The sequence below is a fragment of the Corvus moneduloides genome, chromosome 2, assembly GCF_009650955.1.
Source record: "Corvus moneduloides isolate bCorMon1 chromosome 2, bCorMon1.pri, whole genome shotgun sequence".
Lineage (NCBI taxonomy): Eukaryota > Metazoa > Chordata > Aves > Passeriformes > Corvidae > Corvus > Corvus moneduloides.
The window spans coordinates 29,217,681-29,234,260 of record NC_045477.1 but is presented as its reverse complement, the minus strand read 5'-3'; the positions used below and the strand labels follow the sequence as shown (position 1 = coordinate 29,234,260).

The window sequence follows — 16,580 nt, the reverse complement described above, 5'->3', positions numbered from 1 at the left end:
CCTTCCCTGACACCCCAGTCGCTCTGAGGTGTCCCTGGAGCCGCAGGCGCGTGGGCCAGGTCCCGTTCCCTGCCCCTCAGCGAGGTCGCTCTCCCTGCGCGCCCCAGCCCAGCCCTCCGGGCAGAGGGACCGGCGGCGGGTCCCACGCTTACCTTCTTTCCCGTGCGCCTCGGGAGGAAGGAGAGCCCAGAGGAGAAGGAGCCCGAGGGAGAGCTCCATCCCGCCGCTGCAGGTGCTCAGCCCCGGGCTGGCCGGAGAGGGGGCCCGGCTCGCAGCCCCCGCCGGCTCAGGCCTCCGTGCCCGGGCTGCTGCGGGCAGCGCATGGGCCTCTCCCGCAGCCTCCCGAGCGCGGCGCGCACGTTGCACAAGCGCCCGCCTGGCCCACGGTGGTGATGAAAGATCAAGGCGAGTGGGTGGAGAAGCCTTACTGCCTTTACCTGTTCTAAGGGGCTGGTCACAGACTTCCCATCTGGCAGGCAAATAAACCCACCTTAAAGGCAGCCACCTCTTTCCTGGGAGCCTCCCTCCACCTTTGCTCCACTCCCGTAAGAGGCTCCCGATTGCCACCTCCTGGGCAGCCCTCGCCATCCTTCTCGGTCCCGCCGGCCCCGGCAATGGCTTTAAACTGAGATTTTAGGAAGAAATTCTTCAGGGTGGTGAAGCACTGGAACAGGTTGCCCAGGGAGGTTGTGGCTATTCCATCCCTAGAAGTGTTCAAGGCCAGGTTGGATGGCGCCCTGGAGCAATCTGGTCTAGTGGAAGGTCTCGTTCCAATCCCCATGGCGGGGCAGTTGGAAACAGATGATCTTCAAGGTCTTCTCCAACCCAAACCATTCTGTGACTCTGTGATCTGTGATAATGGGGCTAATACCACTGAGCCATCCTCACTGCATATGTTTAGGAAATCAATCGGTACACAGGGACAGTGGCCCATTTCATTCACAAGTAGGTCACAGAGCAACAGCGATACCACTTTGTCTGGCAGAATCGCTGTTTTCCATTTAGCCAGATCCTCAGCATTGATGGACAGTGCCTGCTTTTCAGCAAGAAAGAAATCATGGGAGAGGAGGCAAGATAGAAGGATTCTTTTTCTCTGTGTAGGAAGACCTCATGGGACTCTTAGTTTTCTTCCTGAGGGACGTAAATATGAAAGAACTTGCCTTTGTTCTGTCTCTTCTGCTATCCATCAAGGATGTTACTCCCACCCATACAAAGCTATTACACCCCTCTGCACAAAATACAGGTGGTGTTATTACACTTACACTTGCTGTATGGCTGCATTCCTCATGCTCTCTTCCTCCTCCTCCTCCCCATGGAAGGCTAAAGAAAGGACCTTGTCAGGTTGCTTAGAGAAGCTGGGGGATCTCCACCCTTGGAGATATTCCAGATTTGCCAGGACACAGCCATGAACAACATATCCACCTCTGGAATCAGCCCTGCTCTGAGCAGCATTTGGGGCTATGGACTCTCTGAGGGCCTTTGCGTCTAATCTTTCAGTGAATTCTGTGATTCTCAAACCATACATCTTGAGAAAGCAAGCTCTATCCCAAGATGTCTGAACACAAGCAAGAGAAATCTCAGAATAAATGGTTGCAATACTAAGCTTTATATTTTACATAGCATATGAAGCAAAATATAGGTACAAATAATTCAAGTGTTAATGGCATTCACAGTAGTTATATCTTAAATTTGGTCCAGTTGAATCCTGTCTAAAGTTCTCTTTACCAGTCCACAGTCTAAGTCTCAAACTTTTATGTCCATGTTTCCCCCACATTTGAATGACTCATACAAGATTTTCTGGTCTACAACCCATACCTTGAGTTTGCACTGGGGGAATGTATCCATTTCAGTCTTCATTTGTACAATTCTGTGCCTTCTTCAGTCTGTGATGTAGCAGTGGGGCAGACAGACCCACAGCAAACTTCTGTGTGGTGGGACAACAGAGGCGATGTGAAATGGGGAAGAACCATTTGCAGCTGCGGGATACGGCTCCAGGGCAGGCCAGGAGCTCATCTCCTTCCTCAGAAAAAAAAAAAAAAAAAAAAAAAAAAAATCAGTGTTGAGGCCTGACACTTGGTTCCTCAGGGCTAACAGAGTTTGCATCTGTAAAATCTCAGAAGTGACAAGTTCTGGAGTGAAGAGCCTCAGGATGCTCTTATCTCCCTTTTGTTGGTGTGCAGATACTGAGAACATTTGATCTACGGAGTAGGCAGGAAGAAATTTACTAGGGCTTACTGGAGAAGATGGCCTAAAAAAAAATTATTTTCTTTTTCTCCCCCTTGTAATGTTGGCAGATGGGGATCAGAAATTAGAGTTTTCCAAATAGTGGTGGTCAGAAATCATATGTATTGCTTTGTGGTTTTTCAGATTGGAGATCACCTAGTGTAGCTCACAGTCAGAATGTGTACAATGATAGTGAACCATAATATGATCTAATGTTACGGCAGGATCAGGATCTGAAGAAAATCTATAAACAAGTGGGAGCACACAGATGTAAAAACACCAAATGCCTAGAACTTTGCTGATATCTGTAAAAGCTCTGCTAGATTGCTTTCCCATGTGTCCTCTGCACCAAAATGCAGATCCAAAGGGAAAAAGGTGGAATATACACAGAGACTGTAGCTGGTAGAGTGAGTACCACATGTGCACTTTCATACAGCTCTGCTGAGTATTTCATTGACAGTGTTACTCTGTTTGTGCATCACAAGTTTGGACTTTGTCTTTGGAAATTGTTGGGCAAAACTGATTCGCTGAGTGTCTTGTAAAAAACCACAAACAAACAAAAACACAAACAACAAGCAACTAAAACAAACAAATGCCAAACAAACAGCAAATAAACAAAACTAAAAGAACTTAATTATAAAATCTTTTTATGTTTTGTTTGCAATCATATTCTATGATTCTGTGATTTACATCTCCACAGCCTCTCACTGTGAGCATCACAGGCTTCCCAGTGAGCATCCTGTCTCTGGCATGCATTTTGGTGGTAAGAAGATAACTGCATCTTTTCAGCTCACTCTCAGCATGTCTTTGGGCTGAATCTCATCCTGTCTTTCTTGTCCCTCTGAGTATTTCTGAATTGCAGTGCATATTTTTTCCTTCCATTTCCCAGTATCCTGTTTTGAGTATCACTGTGATTAGGTATCTAGCTGGAAAATATCACCACACAACACACCTGGGCTTTCCTCCCACAGCTATGTGGGCTTGTGGTGAGGGAAGTGAGGAGGAAGGCTGTGCACCAGGTCTTGTTTTGATGCGCTGTTGGGAAAGTCAAAGGGCACTCCCAAGGCTGAGTTGGGACGTGCTTCTTTTGAACTGCAGTTCAGACAGAACTGTCTCATATGATTCTTATAAATTGTTTACTGTGTTTGCCACTCCTCATATTTTAGAAAGAGTTTCAGCATTGTGCTGGTAAATGTCCTTACAGATGATGAATGAAACAGAACCTAGAAATAATCTCTGGAGTTTCTTACTTGATGCTACTCCCCAAATTATCAAAGCATCCCTTTGGTACTGATAACTTGAATCTGTGCATCCTGAACTGGCTTTCAGTAAGGTATCATGGTAATATAGATGTATAGGTCTTCCAGAAGTCTCAAATACATTTTGAGGCAAGCCCCATTTCAGTCTAAAGAAGGAACTTGCTCTTGTTCTGTGGTCTCTGATTCACTCCTTTTATCTACTATCTACAACTCTAAGAATAATCTATGACAGCTCTGTAGAGCGTAAGACATGCTCTGTTTCAATGTTTTATTCCCTGTAGAGAATTCGTGCTTTCTGTCCTTTATTCTCACCTGCATGACCACAGTTAAATATTCTAGTGTTTTCATTTTTATCTTGGAAGGTTTTCTGGCTCTACTCCACCAGCAATTATTTTAGAATATTTCAAACAGCTGACTTCAGACTGTTTTTCTGCAGAAAATAGACTCCTGCCATTTAGTGGTTTAAGCTGTTAAATTAGTTTTGTATATGGACATTTTTCATTCAGAAACTCAGATTTTATTTTAAACAGATATTTTAAACTCCAGTGAAGGATTACAAGTGACTCCTCTGGATCAAAAAGCAGCCATCTCTATCTTAGAGTCCTGAGGACCTGACTGCACAAAGTAGTCAAGCTGGTTATCTTTCTCCCTTGAGAAGAATAACAAGGGCAAGGGAATGAATGAAGCTGATAGAGACAAGGCGTAGATCTCAGTTTCCATACACAGAAGAAGCAGGGGACACTCCCTTATTCTTCCTCACATATGCAGAGATAAACACCCTTGGAGATGTACAAGCTTTGCCTGAAAGGCCCTGAGCAGCTTGATGCAGTTTTGGTGTTAACCCTGCAGTGAGCAGGTATTTGGGCTAAAGACCTGCAGTCATCCCTCCCTAGCTTAATCATCTTCTGCTCATTCAGTTCATCCTTGGTAGATGAGCAATCACATCTTCTTCCACCAGGAATGTAGACAGATCTTTACCTGGGCTCCAGTCAAAGCAGGAGGGTAGCTTCCCAAATATATTCTCCACCTAACAGAGATGTCATACAGTACATGGACTAGAAGAAGTCCAGTATTCCTGAATAAAACTCCACTTACTTGATCATCAGCAACATATTAATAGGTGTTTCTCTACCTACTGATGCCGTGGCTGGACACCTGACCAGACACAGGAGCGTGTTTGTACTGCTTCCTGAACTGCAGGCTTGCTGGCTTTTGTCTCGGGATAAGCTTATCCTGCACATGGTCTGCCATGCTCTTATTTGGCTTGCAAAACAGGGCTGAGTTAAATTATTACATCATCCTGCAAACGAGGGGGAGGACCTTGCTTTTCCGCAGAAATTATCCGCGATAATTCTCTTGCCGTATTATCCCAGCTCTGCTCCCCCTCGTGGTCCAGTGGCTGTGGAGCCCCAGAGGTCCCGGCTGCCTCCAGAAGAGCAGCCGAGCAGGGCTTCACTTATGCTGAGGTGTGACATTTTGTATAGACAAGAGGGAAGCAATGAAGACCAAGTCATAACAGAATCTGATTCATGCTCCTATTCATAAAACTTCCCTAAGTGGTACAAATCTGGGTCACAAGAGTTAGTTACTTTCTATTAAACTATTACAGCACATTATATACTTTTAAATCCAAAAAGTGCAGTTCTATACTTAACACTCCTCTTTGAGAGCACATTCTTCTGGGGCACCTCTGAAGATACTTATTTATCTTGGTGGCATTAAGATTTCACAAGAGGACCCAATTTCTCCTTGAGCATTACTAACACAACAGCATATGTATGATAAACATAAAATTTGATCCAGATAAATTTGATTTCTGGTAGAGATGCTGATGACTTATTCAACTACATAACATTATAATACTTTTAGTATTTGAATCAAAGCTCAAAATGTAGCAACAGTAGCCTCTGCATGGCAAATACATACCTCTCTGTAATTTGTAATTTGTTCATATTTTTTTGGCTGTTCTTTCCCACTCTTGGATTAATTATGTTCAAGCATGGAAATATCTCACTGACACTGAAAAGGCCTTACTAAGATACAATAAAAAGCCATATCACTAGTCGCTTTGATAGTGTGATTTTAAATTTATTTTTTCTACTCTTACAGCTGAATGTGTGAGTTAATCAATCTTTTATTTTCTGGGGGGTTATAATAGGTGTTTTAAAGCTTTTATGTCTGTTTCTAATCTGTTTTTTCAAGATATTTTTATGGTCCTCTTCTTAATAAATTACAGTTGCCCCCACAATCTAAATGCAATAAGCTTGCCCATATTTGTTGCTGTTGTAGCTTGATCCTGGTGTTGAAGAGTTGCTGTCCTGTGCAGAAATTATATAGTTTTCACTGGTCACTGTGTTAGCAAGTGGTGTTCTTCCTGAGAGGTTTCAAGGAGGATGTCAGGAGAAGGTATTTGAAACAGACACCTTGCAGGTGGGAAGAGGGCATTGAACGTGTTAACATCTTCCCAACTCACGGCCAACTCTACTCCCAGTTAAGCCTCCCACTTGATTTTTTGAAACTTGAACTCTTTAATTAAATCAAAACATGAAAACTAAAATGAATGCTGAGAGCAACTGTACACCAAAACCACAATGAAACACAGCACGGATTTTAGGAGACCTGATTTTCAGCAGTGACTAGGCTAGAGGCCATATGCTGCTGAGCCATCAGTCTTCCTTCAACTTTACATGCCAATTTGTAGAACCAGACAGTCTTACATCTTTACATACCCATTTGTAAAACCAGACTGTCTCATATTCTTGCACTTAGGCAGGTGAAGCCAAGGGTACACACTGGGTGGGTATCGACCTTCCCATTCTCACTTTTTCCTGGACCTGACAGGAAGACAACTGAGCACAGTAGGATCTTTAAAGCCAAGAGCTTTAGGTTAGGGATACAGTGCTGGAATTATTAATAACACCTTCAGTCAGCTTTTTGATGTGGAGGTGCTTGTAGGGCAAGGTGAAACTAATTCTGAAACCAACCAGCTGGCAGGAACTTCACTTCGTTCTTCAGCTCCGCTTTGGTCTCCTGATTAGTTTTTGTTCTATGTTCCTGGTTGCTTCCTGAAACAATCCATTAGAGGAAACTTAAGGCCTGTGCAAAAACCCAGTTGGTAAATAAAGAACTTGTAGAAATGTTTAATTCTGGGGAGAAATGGCAGATTATTTCAGTATATTTCTTTCCCATGAGCTTGTTTATGAGGGTGTGCACTGTATTTGTTTGATATCATATAGGAACCTATCAGATTTTATATGCTGGGTACATAATTTCATATAATAGCAAAAAACAATCTCAGGAAGGACTCATCTCTCTTCTTTTGTAAGTCTTCAGTCTATAAATATCTGCAAGAGAAACTCCTGTAGCATTGTAGCCTTTATCATAGTAAAGTGTGTAAATAGTAAAGCACAGTAAATATTACTCCTTTGACATGTTCATAATGAACATGTAAGCAGAGGCCTTTTCTCAATAAAGCAAATGTTTGACAACCTTTCACCTTCATGATATTAACATCTACTTTCTAGGTTTACTACTAAGCCCACATCCATTTCAGTTTACAATTCCATTGATGTAAGTACCTGTATTAATTTCACCTTTCTGCTTCGGATCAAATGGCAAAAAAAAAAAATCTATTTGGGTAAATATAGGATTATTTGCAGGTTTTCTAAGCTTTTAAGGAATGTGAAAGAAAGAAAGGCTGGTGGACTCACTTTCCATGTAAGCCGAAATGGATAGGAAGGGATAACATGACTTTGTCAAAGGGAGATAAATACACTGCAATTTCTTCCGAGCTCTTAAAACTAGACTTTTGCCAATTTTTCAACTTTCCTTGCCCATAATAAAAACAAATCCCCTAAATAAACTTTTTATTTATACTCCTAGGAAAACAAAGAATTTTTTTTTTATGTAAGTGCACTTAATTCTTTAGGAGGTTGATTATTTGTAAGAACAACTTTTAGGAAATGTCTTACCCGGATTGCCAGCAAAACATAATAGTGTGGGGAAAAAAAAATTTTAAAAAGCATTTTTTTCACTGGTTTCTCTCTATACTGAAAGGGCAGTTTCACTTGTATCCTCCCAGTATCGCTGGTACTGGTAGTAGCTCTCAAGGAGGCACCTTGAAGTATCTCCCTGAGCAGAGGAACCTCTTTCAGTGGCATGTACCATTCAAGGTGCTGGACCTTGAGTACCCTGAATGCTACTTAAAGTCTCTGCCATCAGCTTCCAAACTCTCTTCATTTTTGAGAACGTGGACAGCACAGATCTGATCTTACGGGTTGAGATCTTACAGGCTGGGCTCTGGTGCTCCACCATTGATAAGATCTGTGTTCTCACACAGTGTTTGCTCAGAGCCGCCTTTACAAAATTAATTGCAGGGGTGAATACTCTGTTTTTATGGCTGTGTAAACCATGAAGTGGCTCTTAGTGATGTCCTAATTGGTTTCACTGGAAAACTTCGTGACATCTGTGTTTGCCAGATCTCAGGTGTCTGCAAATTTGGGAATGCAAGCATTCTTCTTCCAAGAAAGGACAAGACCATTTGTGAAATGCAGGTACCCAGCTGTACTCATTCACTGGGGAGTCTTGAATCCCTGCCCAACCCAAAAAACTACAACACCCATGGAAAGATCTTTTCCATACCCATCTTTGGTTGGAGGTAGAACGTGTACTTGTCAAAATCTGCCCTGCCTGATTGGGTCCTGCTGTTCCCTGTGAAGTTCTGAAAAGAACTTAGAAATTACCTTTTTAAAATTTTTATTCTGTGCTCATGCCCTACATCAGGCATGGTGCTGCCTTACTTCACTTGAGCACTCTCCAGCTCTCAGCACACAGTGTACTGAGTCAACAGGACTGAAACAGCCACTTGTTGAGTGGAAAAGGGACCTCAGGCCGGTCCAGTCAATTAAAAGATAACATTTTAGAAAGGAAGTTGTTCTGATATCTCTTATACATTGCTGCTGCTCTTACCTCATAAGCTACCCCTCTTCCCACTCTTACCCCTGAGTCCTTTCTACAAATCTGTACAATGCTCAACACAGCTGGCATGGGATGAGGGGAAAGGGTGCTGTGAATGGGTGTGGGAGTACTCATGGAGCTAGTCTTGGTGTGGGAATATTGGTGAGAATGGTCTTGGGCTCTGGAATATCTCCTCACCCCACTCATCTGCAAGGACATTGGGTGGAGAAAGTGTCTTCACAGAAAGCCTCCACTGCTTGTTATAGTTCCCACATGTATCTCCAAACGAAAGAGCTGGGAGTCTAACCTGGCTGCTGTTTCAGTCATGTCAGCCCTTCTAAAGGCATTGTCTGTATCTCTGGAGTGAGGAGAGGTCTGCCAGGTGCCTCAGTTCCGCAGTGGTTCACGAGGAACATACTAGTTCAGGACACAGCCCTGCTATCTTCCCACAGCTGGCAGCAGATAACAGTTATCACTCTGCTATCCCATGCCCACAGCTGCCAGAAATATGTGAGGGCTTCTACCAAGGCTTTGATCAGTATTATAAACCTCAATGTCTTTCTGTACTTCAGTTTTATTGCCAGGCATTTGGATATATCTGTACCTCCTAAAAGGCAGGTTAGAAACTTCTATTGTAAAATCCTTCTAATCTCAGGAAGGACCTCTGGCTGTCTCAAGTCCAGCCAACTGCTTGCAGCAGGATTAACAATCAAAGCTTGATTGGACTTGACAGGATTTAGAATTGATGCTTCATATTTTTCCTGTGCTCATTACAGTTACTTAATAGCATTTGATAAGTACTTCTCTATTAGTAAGTAGTGGTCTTTCATTGAGACCCTCCCCTTCTCACTTTTGGAAGAGCTGGCAGGTGATTAAAATGTTCACTGCAGCTTTGATAATTTCAAATAATGCAGCTCAGTGTTTGCCCACAGAGTAATTAGGTATTCATTGACATGAGAGCCAATATTCTGTGTTAATGTTTTAGGCAGGCTAGACTGTCAACTTGAAGAAGCTTTTAATGTCAATTTTAAATTCCACATTTCTCTTTTTTCAGAAGGCTCCAAGTTAATTTCCTTAGTTACAGTGCCAATTTCTTACATTTGTCAAATCCACTTATCATAATTTTTAATGACTATAGCCCAGAGAAAGCAAATACCACTGTGCTCTCTCAATCTGCCCAGAGAGAGAGCTGAGGGCAGCTGGGGTGCTTGAATTCCTTTGGATTAGACAGAGGAACAGAAGCAAACAGTTTAAATTTTTCTCAATGATAGGCTGTGTAAAGATGGATTCTGAATCATAGGGTCGTATGGCCTTTAAAGAGACACGGGGGAGGGAAGTAATAAATAAAATAACGAAGTTGCTTCTTTCCCCCCTCTTCCTGGCCAAAATTGATCTTCCCTAATTTGTCTGAATCACCCTGTTCCTCCTACACATAGGAAACTCATAAAATAACACTGCTTTGCACCTTCAGACTGACGCCTGCTGCAATCCAGCCTGTGCAGTAACACTCACTCACTGGTTTTGCTATGGAAATTGCAGTAACTGTGGCAGCAGTATTATTACTCTTACAGTTACAGATCTCAGCACTCCCCAGGCATTCTTACTTATATGATGCAGTCTTTCCTCATAAAAGTCACATGATAAGGCAGGTATCTTAGCCTTTGTGTTGCCATAGGAGCAATCCAAACCTAAAGCATCTCCCTTTAAAAGGAAAGTGTGCTTCCTGCAAAACAAGCATAGGAAAGTCATACTCTTGTCAGACCGATGGCATTTTAACTTTCAATATCTAGAATCATTCAAGGTTAGATGAGTTTGCACTAACAATCTTTCCATTTGTCATGGGAAGGCAGAGTGCAGCCTTCTGCTAAATTTGGGGGAAACCACAGCTATTTTACCCTTCCTTCTAGCCATGGACTTTCTTCTTCTGACCTTCCTTTAAGCCCCTACAGATTTATTGTACTACCAAACTTATCAGTCTAAAGTTTGTATTGACTATCCACTTTCTACTGTCATCTTGATAGAAAACTAATGAAACCAATACTTTAATATTGGTTTATTTGCTTTAAAAATTTTTGTGTTGATCTTCTGATTGTGCTGGGATTACTATGAATGTAAGCATGAATCTTCATGTGATCAGAGAAGCGAGACCACTGGTTGATCAAAGCTCTTCATCCTCACAAGTCACTAAAGCATTTTCCTTTACATCAAGTGTTATGTTTGGGATTTTTTTTTAGCAGAGATATCTTTTTCTCATAAATGTAATGATGCATGTAGAATTCTGCCTGGATATTTGCCTCAGTGAAGTCTACTGTGATTGGTTATGGGGCTGTTTTCCAACAAGCACATGCTTGTTCTACTAAAATTTACCACACACACACATCACGACTCTGGTAGTATCCCAGTTCACCCGAGCTATTTTTTTCCTCCTCAGCATTTTCCTGAGGATCCCTCTGATTTCCTTGTTCTTCAGGCTGTAAATGAGGGGATACATTAATGGAGTAAGATTGGTGTAGACCAGAGACACCACCTTGTCTCGAGCTGGTGAGTAACTGGACTTAGGACGAATGTAAATGAAAGTGGCACATCCGTAGTGCAGTAAGGTGATGGCCAGCTGTGAAATGCAGGTGGAAAAGGCCTTGCCCCTTCCCACAGAGGAGGCAATGTGTAACAAAGCCACAGCGATGCAAACATACGAGACCAGGATTAGGAGGAAGGGCAGCAGCAGGAGGAGAACGCAGGCAGCCAGCAGAGGCAGCTCGGGGGTGTAGCTCTGTGTGCAGGCCAGGTGCAGCACGGCAGGGACATCGCAGAAGAAGTGGTCGATGCGGTGTGACTGACAGAAAGGCAGGCGGAAAACAGCCGCCGTCAAGCCCAGGGCAACCGCGAAGGCTCCCAGGCCGCACATGAGAGCCAGCCTGAGGCACAGGCCCTCGCTCATCACCGCCGCGTAGCGCAGGGGCTGGCAGATGGCCACGTAGCGGTCGTAGGACATGGCCGCCAGCAGGAAGCACTCAGCCCCCCCGAGGGCCACGAAGAGGTGCATCTGAGCAGCACAGCCCAGGAAGGAGATGGTGCTGCCGTCCACCACCAGGCTGAGGAGCGCCTTGGGGACAATGACTAAAGTGTAGCAGAGCTCGATGGCAGAGAGTTGGCAGAGGAAGAAAAGCATGGGAGGGCGTGAGGGCTCCATGACCACTGCCGCGAAGATCATCATATTCCCTGCCAATGTGAGCAAATGAACAATGAGAAAGATAAGGAAGAGCAGGACCCGCAGACAGAGCAGCTCAGAGAAGCCGAGCAGGAGGAATTCCATGGTTGCACCGGTGCTCACATTGTCCCTCTCCATGCAGCCTTCACATGGCATCTACAGGAGAGAAACAGAAGAGAAACAGCTGAATTCGACCTAATGCCTGGCAATCAATTCCATATAGGAAATAATGTTGCAGTACTGTAGAACCAGTGTAGTAAAGCTTATTGGGTAGGGAGGAAGGCAATTTCATTGAAAAAAACCCCAAACTTCAAACCCGATTTCACTCAGCCACATTCAGCACACTCTCAGACCCATATTCTCCCAACCACCAAGGTTCTTGTGTCCAAATGATCTCCCTAGGATTCTTTGCCATGACACTGGTGACAAAGACTGTCAACTCTTGGGTCTTCCTCTCTTCTGAGTTGTTCTTAGGTTTGTGACCATGTGCAGGTTTTGAACATGTACTAGATACCCTTTAGGAGTTGACACTGATTAGTGTCTCTGTCCTGTCCTGCTTTTAAGAGTCTTTATTGGACTGTTCCTCTTGATCTGAGTGTCCTAAGAAGGCATTTGGATATTGATGACCACCAACACCTAGGTCCTGCGGACATTGTGCTGCTGCTGCCTCTTGTGCGTCCACTCCCAGGCAGACCTGTTCATTCTCTATTCAGACCACTAATGCAATCCTCCACATCTGTGTCAGAGATGTACAAGGACAACCAGACAGTGAGCTGGAACTTCTGTGCTACAGCCTGACTCCAGTTAAGTGGGAATTTGAGGTGTTCTCTGACTGGCTTTCCCCTTCTCGACAGTGGATCTGCCTTAAGGTTCATGCAGAAACAGGGTTTCAGTGATTAGACATGAGGGTTCCAAAATTAGGGCTGACATTTTGGCTGCTTACATCTTTATGCCTGGCTCAGCCCTATGGCATCAGAGTTGAAGTAAACAAACTTCCATTCCCAAAACCAAAGATGTCCATGGCAACATACATGCTCTATAACAGTCTGTTAAGGGAAACACAATGCTAATATCTTGGACTTGGAGACTGAGATCTTGCTTCTCACAGGAAGAACAGAAACTTCCTAGAAATGTGGAGTGATACAAAGCTATTTAAGCTGAAAAATCTAGGAAAGATAAGGATGTAGAGAGACATACAAAAATAAATTACATATACTGGTCATGGTTGAACAGTATTCGTTGCTCACATATGCATCATTGAATACAATATTTACTACAAGGAATAATTCCAACTCTTTCTACATTTTGCTGTAAAACAGGAATAAAATCAGAGATTCCTTGAAGACTTATATTAAAATCCCAGCAGTATTTAAGTGTGAAACAAACTGGAAAATTACATGAAATGTCATCAAAGACAAATAGAAGGAATGTGAAATTGCCATTAGTAGACATGAGGATTTTCCTGCAAAAAGATATTTCAAAAGAACTCAAGAAAAAATAATCAATACAATTGAGGAGGTGAATCTGCTTAAGCCTACAGACCTTTGCCTTTATTTTTGCCGCAAGGTTTCCTTGTGATTCAGTATCTCAGCAGGATTCAAAACATCTGGGGACTCAGGTGAATATGAAAATATCCGCAATGATATTACCTCGGGTGCAAAACTAGGAATTAATCTCTCTGCCTCAGAGCACAAGTCAGCAAAATTAACAAGCTAGGAAGAAAATACCAGAAGTTCCAAGACTAAAAAACAATGGACAGTCAGTGAAGACCAAGAAGGAGCTCTTTAGAGAACACAGAGAGAGCAGCGATCCTGCAAAAGCAGGTAAAAAGTGCTACTGCTGGACACAGTTTCCAGCAGTTATAAAGCCATGGTTAACTCCTACATCCACATTTTGCAAGACCTCCCCAACAGCAGTTCTAAGCAGTCTGGCTGTAAATCTTCCTTAACACTCTATGCAAGCAGAAGGTCTTCACTGAAAACAGGAGTAATGGGTTGGTACATGACTGTGGACTCAGTCACTGAGGACCAGCTGGGGCTCCCCTCACTCCAATTACTGAGGCTTCAAGAGAATTCTACTAAACACAACAGGGCTAAGAAGTGGGGAAGAAACAGAGGTTTCCCTTCCTTTCATTTGGAGCTGTTTGCTCCAGTGACAACCTACCTTCTCTGGGTTAAAAGGTAAGAAAACAGAGACTGCTTCCTCTTGATGATGTGTGCTGTTCAGTTTGGGCTGAGATTCTGTTTCTTGCCCAGTCTGGGGTCCCTCTGGCTGTGGGCCAATGTTTTTTTTCAGTATCTCATAGCCATCCTCTGCTCTTCTGCAGGACCCAGCTCCTTATATACAATATGACACAGAAGTCTGTCCTGTTCCCTGCTGCCTCTGCCCTCCCTGCACCAAGGACAGGCAGTTCCATTCTTTCCAAGAAAGGGGGAGTTGCAGGTTTTCTGTAAATCAAGCAATAGGATGTAACTGCATCTTCAGAGGATGGCAGGGTTGCAGCACCCTCCTCTCTTGTTCTTTTCACTGAAGCAATTGGAAGTAGCTGATTATTGATAGGACTGCTTTGCACCTGGCGTGGCAACATTTTAAGTAACAAAATGCATTGCTGCTCTTCTTAAATAAAAATAACTCTGTGGGTCTTTAAGTAAGTTTAAACTAAACTCACACTTAGAGGCAAAGCAAAACAGATATAAAAACTTTAAACGCATCTGTGTGTGGAGTTTTCACGTGTTCTGGTGACCCATTATTTCTCACTGACTCAGATGACATCACCATTCAGCACTTGATAGGACTGAGATTATTTGAGCCCAGTTTATTTCTATTGCCATTGTTACGCTTGTTCCTGGCCACTTACACTGAAATAATTAAAGACATCTGTAGCCTTATGTGAGTAGAAAAGAGAGGCCGAGTCAAGATTTTTGACTGCTAAAATGGATCTGCTTGGCAGAAGCATGTAAGTATGGTACCTCAAGATTTTTCACAGGGCTTGGTTTAGAAGGAATCCTTTCAAAATATTCTTCTATAATATTTTATCTATGTGGTATAGTCATTTTGGAACAAAACTGCCTCATGCATCAGTCCAGTCTGGGACTGACTGTGTTTGGAAAAGGACCTGGGCTTCCAGTGGACAGCAAGAAACAGGAGCCAGGAAGAAGCAACAAAGACCAACCACTTACTGGGCTGCAATAGTAAGAATGTGTCCAGCAGGCGAAGGAAAGTGATTATTCCCCTTTGTCTGTCTTACATGTAGCCACATCTGGAATACGAAATACAACTAAAGTTGTATTTAAGTATTTCTTACTCTATTTTAAGCCTGTCATTTAACTTTTTGGAATTAAAGCTGTGACAGTGGAGTCTATCCTCTTTAGTTTCTCAACTCGCTTCCTTAAATTTCAGATTTTTTTTTTTTTTTTTTTTTTAATTTCAACTTTCTTCCTTACACTTCTTACTGTTTAAGGTTCTGCAAACAACTTAGGGCACAGAATGCCATTTACAAAACTGAATTCTGAATCTGAATTGAATTCTAGTCACTGTTGTATAATACTGAACAAAAGAGCAACCCTGAAGCCTCTCTCGGTGACACGTTGTCTCTGCAGCTGTAACAGGAGCAAAATCGAGGTGCTGGTTATTTTCTAATTACACCTAGCAAATTGGGCGGATTATAAATGGAAGCAAATCTTTACAGTGAAGTCTATTTTAGTCAAATGCTTTGCAGAGTAAGACTGCTCCCTCTAGTAAACTCTGTGAGAATTTCAGAACACCGGCTGATTAATTAAACTCACGTAGAGTTTATCTTTGTGTTACAAAAGAAAATTGGGGGGTTCTGGGCCATTTCTTACTTTATACTCTTCTCTGACCCTAACTGTAGGAGACAATCTGCTGCCTTGGTAACAATGCAAAAGTAATTATCAGGAACTACTTTGACAAGTCTGTTCCAACTTTCTCATCTTCAGATGGTCCTTTCCTCCTGCTGGACTGGAGGTGAACCGAGGTGAGTCAGCACGTACCCAGTAACCAATACCACACAGTCAGCAGTTATATGCACTAATTTTTTTTTACCATAGTGCCCAGCCTTCCACTGAAATAAGTCAGGCAAATTACTGTTTCAGTTTGTGTGTGTGTGCAGATAAGCCATCATTTATTAACATGCGACTTACACCTACCCGCAACGTTTCAACACACTCCCACACGTTACCTCCAAAACACAGCTCCCCAAAGAGGGGAGTGCTAGCTGGAGTGAGCTGTGCAGCCCAGTGCCAGAACACACAGCAACCAGACAAACAACAAGCAGCAGAGGATGAGAATATGCATGTCAAAGCGACTCCGTACTTCCTCCTCTAGCCCACACCTTTCAGGTTCCCAGCATTTCCATTGCATCAGCTTACAGCCAAATTCATAATAGATTATTAAAAGCTGCACGCTGGCATTAGTGTTTGCATGTCTTGAGTCTGCAGCATGTTATAGAGCTGTACGTTCTGCCTTGCTGCAGAGTTCAGCCCTGCTCTCCTCCCCCGCACTCTTAACTGAGGGATTTTTTTTCAGTACGTGCCTGCAAGGCTTTGGGACTGGCCTGCCTTAGCCCGAATTTGTATAAGGAGCTTCTTGGAATCCAGCTACGGTTAATGAATCACATCATATCAGCTTCTATCAGCAATTGCAACATACTTCAGAGGATATTCCCCTTGGTCTTCAGAAAAAGGGCCAGTGCTAGGCTTGCCCATCCACACCCGTGAATCGCCAGCCTGCTCCAAAGAAGGCAAGAGAAACTGGGAAGCTCAGCGTAATCTGGAGCAATCTGGGCAAAATGGAAACAGCTGAGAGTGGTACCAGGAAAACTGGAGGAGAGGGACAGCTGGTCCCAGCAGTGGCCAGGGAAATGGCACTCTCAGCCCAGACAGCCCCGCTGCTCTGGCCTGACAGAGACACAAAGT

The 16,580-nt window shown here is 43.3% G+C and overlaps 2 protein-coding genes across 2 annotated transcripts in view; both read right to left on the bottom strand.

Annotated features, from left to right (window-relative positions):
• EPHA1 (EPH receptor A1) overlaps window positions 1-500 on the bottom strand; it is a 34,379-nt gene extending 33,879 nt beyond the window's left edge. Inside the window, exon 1 of the mRNA XM_032098826.1 lies at window positions 153-500. Within this exon, the coding sequence (XP_031954717.1) occupies window positions 153-219 (67 nt within the window). The 5' untranslated portion in view covers window positions 220-500. The remainder of the gene's footprint in view (window positions 1-152) is intronic.
• Window positions 501-10,567: 10,067 nt separating this feature from the next.
• LOC116436334 (olfactory receptor 10AC1-like) lies at window positions 10,568-11,802 on the bottom strand. Its single transcript, XM_032093377.1, has one exon. It carries the CDS (start codon window positions 11,800-11,802, stop codon window positions 10,795-10,797), a length of 1,008 nt encoding a protein of 335 aa, XP_031949268.1. The 3' UTR covers window positions 10,568-10,794.
• Between the last annotated feature and the right edge of the window lie 4,778 nt (window positions 11,803-16,580).

Bases quoted from the DNA above. Each gene is read 5' to 3' on its own strand.
- LOC116436334 (XM_032093377.1), bottom strand. From the start codon at position 11,802: ATGCCATGTGAAGGCTGCATGGAGAGGGACAATGTGAGCACCGGTGCA.